Source organism: Gossypium arboreum, chromosome 1, assembly GCF_025698485.1.
Source record: "Gossypium arboreum isolate Shixiya-1 chromosome 1, ASM2569848v2, whole genome shotgun sequence".
NCBI lineage: Eukaryota > Viridiplantae > Streptophyta > Magnoliopsida > Malvales > Malvaceae > Gossypium > Gossypium arboreum.
The window spans coordinates 94,157,897-94,175,002 of NC_069070.1; the positions used below are offsets into that span (position 1 = coordinate 94,157,897).

Consider the following 17,106-nt stretch of genomic DNA (forward strand, 5'->3'; position numbering starts at 1 on the left):
TTTCATCCTACTTTCTATTTTTCTCAATTACATTTTTGATATTTCAAATGTATTATTCCTTTTGCTTTAAGTTTAATCCATAGTGTTAAGAAAATTAAAAAGAAAAAAGACAAAGAAAAGAAAGTAAATCTCATAAGTTTAATATATGAAAATCCTTTTTATTTTAATATTTATTGTAATGAATTAAATTCTATTTAATATATTTCTAGAGGTTGTTCTCCATCAAATATTGCTTTTTTTTTTTTAATTATTCATCATTGTTTATTTGTTGAGAAATTGAGGGAAGTAAAAAATTTATGGTTCATTTTGCTCCTTTGATCTTTTAAACTGTATTTAATAAAATTGTTATTTGGTTTACAAGAAAATGGAAGGAAAATAAGGGTGCGTTTGTTTGCAAGGATTTGATTTTCCGGAAAATATTTTCCCAATTTTACGATGTTTGGAAGCTTGAAAACATTTTACATTTGGAAAATATTTTCCAAACACGGGTAAAATGTCTTGCAATTTGGGGAAATGTCTTACCCTTTTGAATTCGGTAAGACATTTTCCGAAAAATGACGCCTTCTTCTCCCCTTTCCCCTTCCTCTTCCCCTTGGGTTGCAAATTAGTGCCATTACCAGGTACCCTACCCACCGCACTAAATCCCTTAAGAGCTGCGCGATTTCGAAGAACAGTGATGAGAAAGTTTGGTCAAGGACCTTTTCCGGTTCCTCCTTCATCCAGGTAAGGCTCCTTCTCCTTCTTCCATTCTTCTTTCCTTTTCCTTCTTCCGTTCTTCATATTCTCTTCCATGTAAAAGTCCGTCGCATATCTTCTCTTCTCAGCATATTCTGTTTTGTTTCCTCTCTTTCTCTAATTCTCAGGCAAATCTACCATGAATTCTTCGTTGGGTCTTGGCTTAAGGCGATGATCGTTCTTTGATTTCTAACATTTTTATTTTTTAGTTTATATTTATTTTGTGTTTCTGGAAACATTGATGTTAAAGGGATCTTATTCCGAAATGCGGAACCTCCTTTGTTGTCTGACTTGTATACTAGGAATTTTGTGAGTTAATTTCGTTTAAGATTGTTGCTTATGTCATATTTTGTTTTGGTTTTATTCTGTATTTGGATGTTTGATCCATCTTGCCATGATGTGGGCAATTTGTTTCTGCTTATCATTTCATTTCTGACTTAAATCCAAAAATCTGCCATTTTGACTTGATTTGATAAAAAAAAAGAACATAAATCAATATGCTAGTAATATAAAGATACTTGAGTCAATAGAGAAAGTGTTGATAGGTGGAGAGAGTGACTCCAGTGCACGTTTCTTAGAGTTTTTGCGAAATAGAAATTAGCTTGCAAAAGAAGCTATAATTCAACTTAGCTAATACAAGAGAATTTATTTTATTTCTTTTCTTCTTTTCTTTATCGAGTTCTATTCCCCTCAATGCTATGTTACTCAACTCTATGGTGAGTTTCAGATATGGGTATGAGTCCAACATGGGTTTGCTAAACTTTTTCTAAGTTCCTTTGTTTAAGTGGAAGATTAATCCCCCATACTCATTTCTAAATATTTGTTGAGCACATGTGTGGTATGCTTTATTTTAGGGAAAATGAAGAGTCCGAATAACATGTCCTCCAGTTTGGTGGCAATTATACATGTTTTATTTGTGAGCTTGACTTAATTCTGAATTGAGATTAACTTATTTGAATGTCTCTCATTTGGTTGCTTAATGTTTTACCCAAAAAGAAGAAAACTATTCTTCAAAATAGTATTAAGCGATGGATTTGTTTTACCTTATGAATCTTATTTATGTTTACATTATGCATGCTACATTTTTTCTTTTCTCTTTTCATTTGCAGATTAAGTGAGAAATTTCAACAATGAAACTCATCATACACCCAAATGTCATCCGCTTGTATGAGGTTTGGCACGAAGTTTTACTAGTTTAATTACTTTATTAATCTCCATGCATTTCTTCCTTGCTTCTCATTTGCTCTCTTTCAAATCTGACTTGCATTTTGTCAGAAGAAGACTTCACTTGGCTTTTAAAAAATATTTTAAGTATGGTAAGGCTATATTTCTTGGTAACTTCTAGCAATATTCTTGGTACAGGTGATAGCTAGCAAGACGAAAATATACATTGTTCTGGAACTTGTGACTGGTGGTGAACTTTTTGACAAAATTGTAAGAAATTTATGTTTACTCTTGGAATGTAAAAGTGCTTTAGGAATCAAATCTCAATTGTGTATCAACTTTTTATTACTATATATTAATCTGGTTTTTATTGTCTTGTTATCTTCCTCTACTAGGCAAGCAAAGGGAGGTTGAAGGAAGATGAAGCTAGAAAGTATTTTCAGCAGCTTATGAATGCTGTGGATTACTGCCATAGCAGGGGTGTTTACCATCGAGACCTCAAGGTACAATATATATTTTGTGTTGATTAGCTTCTTGTTTATAAATGTTAAATATTTTAACAATTTGTATCATTGGTGCATCCATCAATTAGTGTTGATTGTTCGATACTACGTGATTGTTATGAATCATTTGCAATGTACTGCTTTGGAAGATACCTTGTTGCTTGCTTGGGTATGTTCATTTCAAAGACCTTGAACTTCAAATAAAGATTTTATTTTTTATCTCTGGATCAGCCTTGCATGATATTTCATTTAGTTTACAATTTTTGTGGTGACATTGTCTTTGTTATTTACTTTGCTTATGCCTTTGAATCTGAATTTTGGACACTTAGATATTATTTTCAATGTCATCGAATAGTCATTTCAACACTCTGCTATTTCATATCTTTACTTTTTAAGAATATATAGGTTCTTCTGATGTCTAACATACCATAATCATAATTCCCCTTAATGCACTAAAAGAAATATGCACTACTTTGTTAGTAAGCAAGGTACAAGATGTTGTTGAACTTTGGCCTGCAATGCAACAGGAAACCAACAGCAAACTAGCATGCAAACCAGCATCCAAGCTGAACTAGAGAAGCAACAGCATTTTGTTTATTTTGTTCATTTGTAACTTGATTTAGTTCCTTTGTAATTTATATTTAAAGTTAGTAGGAGTAATTGTTGATTTATGTTTGATGTTATAGCTGGTATGTCAGCTACATTTTGTGTGTAATTCTAGCTAAGCTTTAGTCATGTATTAGTGGGAGCAATTATACATTACGTAACTGCTATATTTCATTGTAACATAAATGCTTTTCAAGTCAATGAAAAAGATCTAATTTTTGGAGATCAAATTCAGTTTTCTTCTTGTTCAAACTACTTTGCATTCGTTTTTCTTTTTCTCCTTTAGTTTTCTGCTAAAGAAACCAACACATGTAATCCAGACTACTTATGTATATGGTATATAAATTTATTAATATATGTAAAAACAACTCTTCCGGAAAATATTTTCAGGAAATCTGCCAAATAACAGAAAAATATTTTACATAGATTTATCCAAACACCAGAAAAGTAAATTATTTCCAGAAAAGTAAATCATTTTCCAGAAATTATTTTCCAGAAAACATTTTACTGGCAAACAAACGGAGCCTAAAGTAGAAGTAAGTGAATTGAAGATTATAAATTCTAAAATTCATTTTATTTCTTTTTTATTTTCAATAAAATTTATGATATTTTAAATGTATTCCTTTTGCCTTTAAGTTTAATACATTTTTGATGCTCAAGAAATTAAAAAGAAAAAAGAGAGAAGAAAATAGTTCTTGTTCTAAGATTCCTTTTGCTTTTATATTGTTGTATAATATATTCTAATGAATTAAATCCTTCATTGTTTGTTGATAAAATAGTGGAATTTGAAGATGAAGTAAAAGTGCTAAATATGATATTCCTTGTACTTTTATGATATTCTCAAAGTGATTGTAAATTGTTTGTTAAACAATTGTTTGGATAATTATTTATGATGAATCTTCCATTTACCACTTTAACTTATTTTTGTAATAAATGTGTGTTTCGCTATACAATTTTCTTGTACGATTATTGGATAATTGCTATAAAATATACATATCAAGAATTTTTCCTTTTAATAGAAAGGAATTTATGCACACGTGCATGCAAGATGCATTGTAAAAACTTTTTGTTATCGTCGGTGTATTTGATGATTACGTTTTTTATAATATTCTGCTGAAGTTCGATAGGGGGATTTGCAACCATTGTAGCGTTTACACTTGGCAATTACATGTTGGTTTTGATTTTATTTTTCTATTAGCAAATATTTTGTTGATGAATAAGTATTATGAATTCTTGAGTAGATTTATTATGCTATATTACTTGTAAATATATTCACACACATCAACTGAAGTGAATCGATGTTTATACCTTTCTCTTTATTTGATGTTCATATAAAAGGCGAGGATAAACTATTTAAAAGAAGTTTGAGTCAGGAGAAATAATATATGATAGTATAGTATGACAAAACTCAACCAAGGAAGTGACAATAATTGTTGATAGTGACTATAATGAAAATAAGGAATCGAGGTGTTTTTGTCTTTTTATGTTTGAGCAATACTAGTTACATACCCTCTAGCATAACCTTTCCCTTCATTTTTTTATGTATATCATCTAATTGTTACATGTATGATATATATATATATATTTGAATCAACTGATACTATTATTGAATTGAAGAAGCATTAAGTGCAGTTACCAATCTTAAGAGAATGAAACAATAGCTGTCAATAAATAACTGGTCACCAAAACGATGCCTTAAAAACTCAAAAAGAAACAGAATTAAAAACTACTCAAGAAAAACTTGCAAAGAAACTGAAACGACAGAAATGAAGACTTAACTCTGGTAACCCTTCTTCTCCCACATTTTAAACCAAAACCATCCTTGTATCAGCAATTGAAGAAATCGATTTTCTCCCAAAATCAAACCTTTCTAGAACCACAATTTCTATCATCGAGTTAATCGGGCAACCAAAATCCACTGAGCCCGGACTCTACCTCTCCATCTAACCTCTATAGACACCGTTTCTTCTTTCTTGATTCACCAGAACCTTCACTGCGTGCGGCACCTCCTCTATCCAATATCGGGGATGCTCGAATCGGGCTCCTTCCTTTGCTATCGCGTGAGTTGTTTTATTGGCTTCCCTTGGTACATGCTTGAAATTCAATCTTCTGAAATTGAAAACTCTCCCTTTGATTTTTTTAATCAAACTACTAATACTCAATCTATCTTCTTCCGCAGAGTTCAGTTTTCGTATAATAGTTAGTGTATCTCCTTTAACAAAAATATCCTAAAACCCCATCTCTTCTACCATAATAATGGCTTGTAAACACGCCCTTGCTTCAGCCATAAATGGGCTTGAGATGTTTTCCCATGGAAAGGTACAAGCTACTATTGTCAAACCTTCTTTATTTCGTGCAATGATTCCTGAAATAGAACATCTTGTGATTCAATTAAATGAGGCGTCAAAATTAATTTTTATGGTATCATTATCCGGTGCTTTCCAGACTGAATCTTTACTTGCATGTGTATTCTTTAAGATTCTCTCATATTAGAAATTTCTGCATAGTAAGCCTTGATAAACCCAACAACTTCATGCACCTGCTTTCTTACTCCTTCATGATATAATTTGTTGCGATTATACCAAATGGCCCAGTAGGCGATGGATTTGATTTTGCATGCTTTTAAACTCTAACTGTCAAATTCTGCTACTAACCATGATTTCCAATTGGCTTCTCTATTGTATGTTGAAAATGACGTTTCCAAACCCCGCAAAACCTGTTGTGTGAAGGAACAATCCCTAAAGAGATGGTCCACTGATTCCTCTTCAGATTGACACACCGGGCATAAAGGGTTGACAGCCAATTGACGAACTTTTAGATTATGCAAAGTGGGTAAATAGTTGTTAGCAATTCTCCATATAAGAATACGAATTTTACTTGGCACCTAAAGCTCCCATAATTTTGTAAAGAAATTAGTAGGAATTTCATTATGTATTCTAGTACCCCCATCTGGAATTAGCTATCTGTAGCCGCTTCTTGTTGTATATATCCCAGTATTATCCTCTCGCCACACAAGTGTATCCCTTGGTCTACTGCTTGCTAATGGAATTGTAAGAATGCATTTCAACTGCTCTTCACTGAATATTGATTGAATGATGTCTTACTTCCAGGTATTAGTTTCCTTATCAATTAAATCTGATACTTGAGTGAACTTGATATCCATATTCTGACATCTTATTCTGCACTGCCAGGTCTCGGAAGCCAACTATCGTTCCATTTATTGACTGAATCCCCATTACCAATTCGCCACCCCATCCCCTCCTCGAGAAGTTGTCTGGATCCCCAAATACTATGCCAGGTATACGAGGGGTAAGATCCTAACCTAGCACTCATAAAATCTCCTTTTAGGAAATACTTAGCTTTCATAACACGTGCAAACAAGCAATCTGGTTTCGTGATAATTTTTCATCTCTGCTTTGCTAACAGGGCCAAGTTAAACTTTGACAGATCTTTAAAACCTAACCCTCCCTTCACTTTGGGGATACACATTTCACTCAATTTACACCAATGAATACCTTTATTTGTTTTACTAAACTCCATCAAAATTTGTACTTTAAATTCTCGATCTCTTGACAAAATGAAATCGGTAGCTTAAAGCATTGCATTGCATAGGTCGGAATTACTTGTAAAACAGATTTTAAAAATACCTCTTTTCCCCCAGTTGATAAAAACCGCATACTCCAGTTACTCAATAATTGACACAACGCTCTTTAATAGCCACAAAAACATTGCTTTTTCCTATGTCCTACCATGGTTGGCAACCCCAAATATCTTTCTAGATTGTTAGATATTCTTACTCCCAAAATCCTTCCCACTTGTGCCTGTGTTTCAAAATCAACATTGCCACTGAAATAGATAAGAGATTTGTCAAAATTGACCAATTGTCCCGAGATCTTTTCATACTCTTGAATCACACCTTTCATATTAAATGCCCATTCACTTGATGCCTCACCAAACAGCACACTATCATCTGCAAAAAAATAGATGTGATACTGATACGTTTCCTCTTCCCACCCTTGTCCAAGAAAGCCTCCCATCCATCTTGGCTAGTGCAATTAACCTGAAGAAACCTTCCGCACAAATGAGAAACAAGTACGGACTTAATGGATCACCTTGTCGTAGCCCTCGTTGAGGTCTGAATTCTTCTCCTTGCCTACCATTGATCACCACTGTATATGCCACACTAGCGATACATCTCATAATAAGTGAAATCTAGCCCTCACAAAAACCCATGCTGCGCATCATTTTTTCTAAAAAAATCTATTCAATTCTATCATATGCTTTACTCATATCTAGTTCTAAAGCAAATCTTTTCTTTGTTGCTCCTCTTCTTCTTTTAAATGAATGTAAAATTTCGTATGCCACGAAAATGTTGTCTGTAATTTGCCTTGCCAGTACAAATGCCCATTGTGTATTTTCAATGCATAAATCGAGCACCTGTCAAAAACAAGTAACAAGTACTTTTGAGATAACTTTGTATATCACATTGCAAAGACTGATGGGACGAAACTTATTCATTGACTTTGGTGACTTCTCTTTGGGAATAAGGACAATTCTTATTTTATTTATCTCTTCTACATTTTTTCGGTCAGTAAGAACATCCAAACAGTATCTAGTAACGTCCTTCCCTACTATATGCCAGTATTTTTTTTATAGAATATTGCAGGAAAATCATCCATTCCTGATGCTTTAAGCAGTGCTATGGATTTTATCGCCCTAACAACTTCTTCTTCTTTAAAGGCTATCATTAACATGTTGTTGTGTTCCTCCGTGATGCATGGCAGAAAAGACTCCAACAATCTACCACAATTACTTACATCTTTAGATGAGAACAAATCTTTGAAATACTCAGTAGCCAAATTCGTGATTCCATCCATATCAGTGATTAAGCTCCCAGCTTTGTTTTCCAACCCCTTAATCATATTTTTCCTTTTGCGTTATGTCGCACTCTTATGAAAGAATGCTGTATTTCTATCTCCCATACGAAGCCAATTAGCTCTTACTCTTTGTTCCTAGAACAGCTCCTCCTTATCCGCTTTGAAGTTCAACTCTAATTTAATATTTGTAATTTCCTCCAAAGTTTCATCACTAATTTTGCTAGCTCCCAATTTAAACAATTTGCCATTTAATAGTTCCGTTCGTCATTCTTTCAGCCTTTTCTCCTTTTTTGCCCAAGTACACAAATTCAATCCCAATTTCTGTAGTTTCTCCAACACATCCAGATTATTTGAGTTCTAATCCCATTTTATCCGTTCCTCAAATCCTGTATTCAAAATCCATTCCGCGTTAAACTAAAAATGCCCCTGTTGCATCCCTCCTTGCAACCCCTCCTCCCCATTTGTATCCACCATAACCGAACAATGATCCAAGAAACTGTGTTGTAAATGACTGACTTTATACCCTGGGAAAAGATCTCACCATTCTGTGTTAGCTACTCCCTTATCTAGTCTCTCCCTAATATTGTTATCAACTAAGCGACCTTTTTCCTAAGTGTACCATTGTCCAGAAAATTTCAAATCATACAACTCACAAAATTCAATTGCCTCCCTGAATGCAGCCATCTGTCTTTCCTCCCAGATTCTTCCTCTTTGCTTTTCAAAGAGAAAAGAATTTCTTTAAAATCTCTAGTAATCAGCTAGGGTTTGCTATTCCCACGCTTTAAGAATCTTAATAAATCCCATGACTCTCTTCTTTCCTGCTCCACTAGCACTCCATAGAACCTTGTAAACCTCCATGTATCAGACTCATCTTCATTCGCCACCTCAACATCAATATGAGATTTTGAAAAACTTTTCAAAGTTAAGTTCAAGCCCTCTTTCCATCCTAATGACAATCCTCTTCTAGTACCAACTGTCTCTACATCTATTCCATTAAAAAAACCACATTGCCTTCTTATTGCTTCCATCTATTTACTTGAAACCTTTATTTCCATAAGAAACAAAATTTAGGGTCGTATATGTCTCAACTTGTTTTTGAGATGTCGAACGGTTCGTGGTTGCCCCAAACCATGAACATTCCAGCTGAGGATTTTCATTATGTAAAGTCAGCCACCTTATGAGTGGCCGCCAATATATCTTCCTTTAAACCCCCTTCCGATAGACTTCTAAAATCACCCGAAATCCTCTTTTTGAATTAAACCTCTGCCTCTTTTTACCGTCCAAGATTTTCATTGACATGTCTTTCGATTCCTCTTCTACCCTCTTATCTCCAACTGTTTCGGAATAACATGACCTATTGTATCCATATTTTTCCTAATCTATTGTGTCAAATGTCCCTATGATCCTACTTCCCTGTGCACTTCACTATTATTTGTAACCTCCACCCCAAATTTTCTTATGCTTCTTTCCCTGTCTATTTCCATATCATTCCATTTCTCTGTTTCTGACTCCTCTCTTAGCTATTTGCTCACAAATTGACCTCCCCTTCTTGGCACAGCTGTTAGTGACAGATCCAATCCAAATTCCACTTGCTGATTCCCTACAATAACTTTCACCATGACGAAGCCGACCACATATAAAACAAAAAAGAGGCAACCTTTCATACTGGAATAAAACATAAATGAATCTGTTCTGCCTAATACCAATTCGTTTCTTCCTTTTAAATGGTAAACAAACATGAATTATAACCCTAATTCGCATGAATTTACTAACCCCTTTTGTCACCAATGATGTGTCATATTCCACAAATTTACCAACAAAATCTCTAAGTTGACGTGCTGTTTTTTCTGATGTGTAACCAATTGGTAAATTGTGTACTTGAACCCAAAAGACCGTGTGCCAAAGAGGAATTGAATTAGGTTATTCACCCCTACCAATTTGTGAAAGAAAATAAGATGAAGGTTAAAAAACCATGGTAAACCATCCAAGACTCGATTCAAATCAATCTCGATGTAGAATCTAAATAAAATCCTATTATCCTCCATCTCTGTGATAGTCACCCCTCTCAACGGATGCCTTAAATCAGCTAAAGTATTTTTCAATGAAGGAAAATTCACAATGCTATCAGTAAGAACTCTCCCTACCAAGCACATATCACAAAACTGTTCCACGGTATTATCTTCTCCCAAAACCATCATGGGATTTTCCTCTTCATCTATAATATTGAGATTAGCTAGATCCATATCCACCAGTTCAATATTGGCACGCCGTACCTTTTTTCCTTGAGACCGATTCCTCTCCAGGTGGTAGCAAGACCCAAAACCCTAGAAAATGCTATTCGTGCTACAAAGCAAACTAAAGAAAAAAAACCCTAATTCGTGTTACAATGTAGACTCTCTGTAATTTTAAGAAAGTTTTGAATAAAAAAAATAGTTCACATAAATGCAATGTTTGTTACCTACATGTATGATATATTTGTGTTGAGAATCTTTAATTATTTGATAACACTGATTAACTTTAGATATTATAGTTGATTTTTAGGGATTTTATTTAAAGATATTTTTTCCTTAATTGATTCAATGCTTCATGTATATATAGTTGTACATATTTATAAGAAATACATACTTTTAAGAGAGTTTTTCCTTAATATATTAGAGTATTCATCTCTAATTTCATCATGGTATCAGTTTTTATCAAATTTTATGGGATTTTTTTTATAATTTTAAAATTTATGCCGAAAAAACCTAGAAATACAAAATTGGTACTTTCCACCCTAGCTTTATTTTTTTCTCTCACCATCTCTTCCATTGGAGTCGACATCCACTCACTGACTAAATCCCATAATCCAGTGACCAAAAGACCAGTGCGTGGGCCTCATGTGCTATCGCAAGCTTCTGCATCTTTGTTTCACGCATTGCGCGTGGCCTTTACTTGTTGTCCCCATGTTTTTTCGACACCGTCGCTATGCTCTCTACTTCCTTCCTGTCATTCTCCTTTAAGTGGTGGTTTTTTTTGGCTAAGTTTTTTTTTAGATCTTTTTTTTAGGATATCTTTTATGTTCTTTTTGGTTGTTTTTTCCCTAATTTTCCCAGTAGCTTTTTTGGGTATTAGTTGTTCCTTTCCAACATTATGTCTAAGGATGAGAAGCTCATGATTCCAATCGATAATCCCTTGTTGCAAATTAGTCCTGTGAAGCATGATGGACATAATTACCTTGCTTGATCAAGGTCGTGCTTGTTGTTTATCAAGGCTCATGGCTTGTAGGGATACATCACCGGTACAATGTCGAAACCTGAACTCACTGATTCAACTTTTAGTCAGTGGGATTCAACGAACTCTCTTGTTATGGAATGGCTTATTAATTCTATGCAACCCAATATTTCCAAAACTTATTTGCTGCTTGATATTATAGAAAAAATTTGGAATGATGTTGCTCTCACCTATTCTCATGTTGGGAATGATGTGCAAATTTTTGAAACTTGTAATAAAGTCCATGGTACAAAATAGGAAGAGCTAACGGTTTCTCAATAATTTGCTGAATTAAGTGGGTTGTGGTAGGAACTTGATTATTATCAAGATTTTCAAGTGTCTTGTACCAATGATGCCTAAAAATTTCAAAATATGGTGGAAAAGGAGCACATTTTCTATTTCTTAGCTAGGTTGAATATTGAGTATGATCAGATTTGGGTTCAAGTTCTTGGCAAAACTTTGTTCCCTTCTCTCTATGAGACATACTTCTATATAAAATAGGAAAAGAGTCACCACGTTGTTGCTCTATAATCCACATCTTGAGAAAGTCGGTCTCATTGCTAACTAGAATGGTACATCGAATGGTAAGTTTGCTAAGGATCACTTGACGTGTGACTATTGTGGTAAGCCTTGGCATTCTAAAGATTCATGCTGGAAGTTTTATTGTCATCCCATTCAAGGTTGTGGTGGAAAATGAGGAGGCAATTCTCGGCCTTAAGCAAAATTTTCAACTCTATGACAACAGAGGACAAGTCTACTTCTGTTGGGAGTTTTACCTCGGACAAGATTCAACATCTCTGATGCTTCTTGTCTCAATTGGACTTTACCTCGATTGCTAAGTTTAATCATGCGAAATCAAGTGCTGTTTTAAATGCTCCATCTACTTATGAATCTTGGATTATTTATTCTGGTGCGAATAGACATATGATAGGGTCAAAGAAAAACTTATTTAATTATACTACTTGTCTATCTAAAGATAGTATGAGAATAGCCAATGGCTCTCTTACCTCCGTCTTTGGAACAAGTTATATTATTTGTATTCCCAATCTCACTTTATCCTTTGTCCTTCATGTTCCTAAATTCCCGATTAGCCTTTTATCTGTTAGTACTATCACTAAAGCCTTAAATTGTAAACTTGATTTTTTTTTCTCAATTACTGTGTCTTTCAGGACCTCTAAACAGGAAAGACGATTGGCAGTGGTAGATTGTGTGATGGCTTATATCTTTTGGATCGATCGTCCAGTATGTCGCAAGCCTTATTTGGAGACAATAAAGATGTCAATTGGGTCTCCACCTTCCACCAACACGCTTACAAGTTTCGGATCCAACTTACAGCCTCGGCCTACAAGGGTCACGTGCCAAAAAATGGCTTCCCTCAGGTATGGTTCAGTCAATGGCGATGGAAGACTAGGTAGATTACGAATATGGCAATGTAAAATTTGATCTTCTGTCTATTTACGTAAAAAAATACAAAATATTAAGTTAATATATTAACAATGAAATAAAAAATTAAACAAAATTGAAATTTATTAAAATTTATTCATACCATTTGTAATTGAATGACGAAAATGTGCTTGTCATCATGTCGGATTTGAGAACCGACAATTGCTAAGAAGACACGAATTAAATTTTTTTTAAAATATTAGTAAAAAATATAATAGAAAATATAATATAGATAGAAATAGAATTTAAGTAACAAATTTAAGAGAGAATTTTGAGAGTGGTTTGAGAATTTTGAGAGATTTTTTAGAGAACATTGTGAGAAATGAGGAAGGGTGGGGGGCAACGACTATTTAAAATAGTCGTTGGAAAAGTATCCGTTGGGGGGGTAGGGAACACGTCTAGCTGGAAGTGTTTTTCTGGATTTCCCCTAAAGCGTTTTCCCTAGATCGGCCTATACCCATAAGTAATCTAAAAATCGGCCTATTCCGATAATTTAAAAAAAATTGGCATGTTTTTTTTGGTAATTTAATTGGAGTTTTTAGACTCCACAAATAATACCAAAGAGATGACAAATGTCCTATAGGAGTATAATAAAATATTTAAAAATAAATATTTTAAAAAGAAACAAATGTAAATTTTTTAAGGTTGGTTGTGGGATAAAAAAATGCACTGACAGTGTACAACATATTAACCTTTAAAAATAATTTAATTTTTTGACATTTTTTATATTTTCTTTTATGTATTCTAAAAAAATTATACTTTATAATTTTTAAAAGATTTTCATGATTTTTTTTATAATTTTGATTGGTAAAATTTTTTTAGTTGAAATTGAAAAAGCAAATATGGCTTGCTGGGAGTGCACCATATCAAATTTTTAATGGAATTGAGCTTTGAAATAACAAGTATAATGATTTGAAACTGTAAGTACTAAAATTGATAAAAGAAAGCGATAACTGGACATAACTTCAGTTTCTAGCATTGTTAGTAATTTACTGGTGTGTATCAAAGTGATAACTGGACACAGCTTCAGTTTCAACCATTGTTACTAGTATATTAGTTTGTATCTATATGTGAAGCATGAGTTAATTGTGTATATTACTTTTATAATATTAGTTTTTATTTAATATTGTAAATGAATTTCATCAAAAATTCAATTTTTTATTAAAAAATAATGAATTTAGAATTACTTATATTAATATTACTTAATCTTAAAAATATTTAATATTAAAAATCATGGTTAGAATATTAATATTAATTTATTGTAATTTAAATAATGTTATTAATAACTTTTAAATAGGTTATTTATTTTATATATATTATGAAATTAATTTATTTTAATGTTAAAATTGTTATATTTAAATTTTTATAATATTATATTTATGTTTACTCTACTTTAAACAATATAATTATAATATGTATTTAATTTTGAGTAATACACTATACAGAATTTATAATTTAAAGTCAACACTTAATTTTGAAGTTATAAACCCATATGAAAATTTGTGTAATCTTTGGTTATCATAGCCTGAATCTTTTATTTTTTCCTTTTATTTTAATAAAATACTATAATCTTTCATTATTTTTGGTTAAATCTTTCTATTTTAATATAGAAATATTTGTTTATGGTAACTTATAAGATTTATTTAATGAAATTTATTAATTATAATTGTCATCATATTAGTGTGCCAAATGGCCGTGTATAAGTTCGCCACATAAGGTTTTTTTTTTTTAGCATTATATTGCTTTTTAAGGTAATATTATATATTACGAATAAAACAATAAAATTTTAAATTTTAATTAAATAAAATAAATAAAATAATGTAACATATTCGATAATTACGAGGGAATGAACTACTTTTCATAAACGTAATTATTGAAAGTAGAGCCAAGTGATGTTACACGTATCCATGACATAGGAAAGTTGTATAAAATTTTAGCAAAATTCATGCGTTACTCCGGATTATCACAGTAAACCAACTAGAGGAGGGAAGAACAAATGGCAGCAAAAAGAAAACCATACAATAAATATCAATTAAAAAAAATCAAAACCCAAAAAATGCCATATTAATAACAAATAAATAATAATGATGATAAGTATTATTATTATCTCAAATCTATAGCTAGCTGGATTCCCCTCTCATTTAATCTTTTCACTCTTATAATCTCTTTTATGATTTCAACCAAGGTATTGTTTAATTTATGTTCTTTTAAAATTTTGTTTTAGATTTTTTTTTCCCTTTGTTCATCCTTGTGTGTTTGTTTTGTTGAGATAATGAAGGTAAAAGATCTATGATTTATTTGTGATCTTTTTAAATTCTGTATGATGATAAAATTGTTGTTTGCTTTTTGAAAAAATGGAAGAATTTTTTTTAGAAGAAAGCAAATTGAGGAGTATAAATTCTAAGATTCCATTGTTCTTTTCTTTGTTTTTTTCTCAATGAAATTTTTGATCTTTCAAATGTATTCCTTTTGCTTTAAGTTTTATTCATGTTTTGATTTTGAGAAAATTAAAAGAAAAAAAACCCAAAGAAAAAAAAAGAAAGTTAAATCCATGAGTTTAATATCTAAGATTCATTTTCCTTTTAATGTTTTAATGTAATGATTTAAATTCTTTTTGGTATATGTTTTGTTCTCGATCAAATATTTTTCTTTTTTTAAAATTGTTCATCCTTGTTTGTTTGTTGAGAAAATGGAAGAAAGTGAAGAATCTATGGTTCATTTTGTATATAATAAAATTGTTATTTGGCTTACAAGAAAATGGAAGGAAAAATAAAATAGAAGCAAGTGAATCGAAGAATATAAATTCTAAGATTCATTTTATTATTTTCAATAAAATTTTATGATATTTCAAATGTATAAGTTTAATACATGTTTTGATATTCAGAAAATTTTAAAAGGCAGAAGAAAGTAGTTCTGTGAGTTTGATATCTAAGATCTCTTTTATTTATTTATTTATATATTGCTGTATAATATATTGTAATGAATTAAATCTTTTTTTTATAAAATAGTGAGAATTTGAAGATGAAGTGAAAGTGCTAAATCTAATATTTCTTGTACTTTTATGATATTCTAGAACTGCTCGTAAATTGTTTGTTAAACAATTGTTTGGATCGCTATTTATGATGAATCTTCAGTACAATTTTAACTTATTCTTGTAATAAATACATATCTTGATATATAGTTTTCTTGCACGATTATTGGATGATTGCTATGAAATTATACATATAAAAAATTTCCCCTTTACTAGTAAAGATTTTAAGCAGACATGTACTAGGAAAGGTTTTAAGCACACGTGTAATCAAGACACATTTTTATCAACTTTCTATTATTGTTATATGTCACTTTTTCCTAGTACCCAAAGAAAAAGCTATTTATCCCTTCATCGTGAATATGTACAAGCCCCTGAATGTTTTTGGAATTATATTATATACCATGCATATTTTGCTTTATATGCCACCATGAATTGCTGCAGTATCTTAGTCTAAATGCCAAATCTGGGCCAAGTTTGAGAACCCAATTTCAATAAGGAGCAATTTATTTCTCAATACTACATTATTGGCTTTGAAATTCCATTAATGAGTTTTTGTATGAATGTATGTAGGCTTGCTGAGATTGGGAAGGTCTATCTGTGGTTGTACTTGTCACATTTTTAGTAAATCAAATCATTTACTTTAGCCTAGAGAAGTGGGTTACCAAAATGTGTTATTGAAGATGGAAGCTATTGCGTGGTTGATGTCTTTCTCTTCGTCTTTGAGGATAAATGGAATGGAGAAGTATTTGCAGAAGGTACTTATCTTTTCCTTCTAATAAACATTGATGTCAGAAGTTGTTTAGAAGTATGTCAGTCGTACACTTATGAATGTTAACCATGGGCTTGTTACAAAGTAATGGACCAGGTCCTAGTCTAATATAATGAAGGGTGACTTCTTGTCAATGAAGCAATTAAGTGGTAAGAAAGCTTTTTACACCTCATGTTATTTTTATCATGTTATAAGCATAAGGCATTTCACAGCTTGTTGAAATATTTTACCATTTGAAAGGTTAAAGCATTCTCTATTTTAGTAGAAAGAGTTTGGTAAATAAGGTTTGTGAGAAATGTCTCTCTGTCCTCTAAATGAAACTGAAATTAGCAATGAGATGTTGAAGTTAAATAGTTGTTGAAGCACTAAAAGGTGTGAGTACAGATGGTAATGGAACTCAACTACGCCTTAGTTGTGATCATTGCAGATATGAAGTCCACTGCAGGGTGTAACAATTATCGTGACTGTTTTATTTCTATCTGCACATATAATGCGTATGTATTGGCGCAAACATGACATGAAAAAGTAACATGATATGAATACACGATTGTCAAAATGTATGTAATTATATAATTCTAACATGTCAACTCTTTTGAAAGCATGTAACACCTTAAGCATGATATGACATGAAAAATAATACCAACACAACACAAGACATAGATAAACGAATTGCCAAGTCTAGACTGTATTACAGATTGGAGCATGAGTAGGGAAAAATATTTCTGGCTA

General features: G+C 32.1%; 1 protein-coding gene across 1 annotated transcript; it reads left to right on the plus strand.

Annotated features, from left to right (window-relative positions):
- The first annotated feature begins 192 nt into the window (after positions 1-192).
- Positions 193-3,238, plus strand: LOC128283537 (CBL-interacting protein kinase 23-like). Its single transcript, XM_053020959.1, has 5 exons — positions 193-723; positions 1,845-1,907; positions 2,098-2,169; positions 2,295-2,402; positions 2,930-3,238. The coding sequence occupies exons 2-5, from the start codon at positions 1,866-1,868 to the stop codon at positions 2,975-2,977; spliced, it is 270 nt and encodes an 89-aa protein (XP_052876919.1). The 5' UTR covers positions 193-723; positions 1,845-1,865; the 3' UTR covers positions 2,978-3,238.
- The last annotated feature ends 13,868 nt before the right edge of the window (positions 3,239-17,106 follow it).

Bases quoted from the DNA above. Each gene is read 5' to 3' on its own strand.
- LOC128283537 (XM_053020959.1), top strand. From the start codon at position 1,866: ATGAAACTCATCATACACCCAAATGTCATCCGCTTGTATGAG. The intron at 1,908-2,097 runs GTTTGGCACGAA...TTCTTGGTACAG, and splicing joins ATGTCATCCGCTTGTATGAG to GTGATAGCTAGCAAGACGAA. The intron at 2,403-2,929 runs GTACAATATATA...GCAATGCAACAG, and splicing joins TTTACCATCGAGACCTCAAG to GAAACCAACAGCAAACTAGC.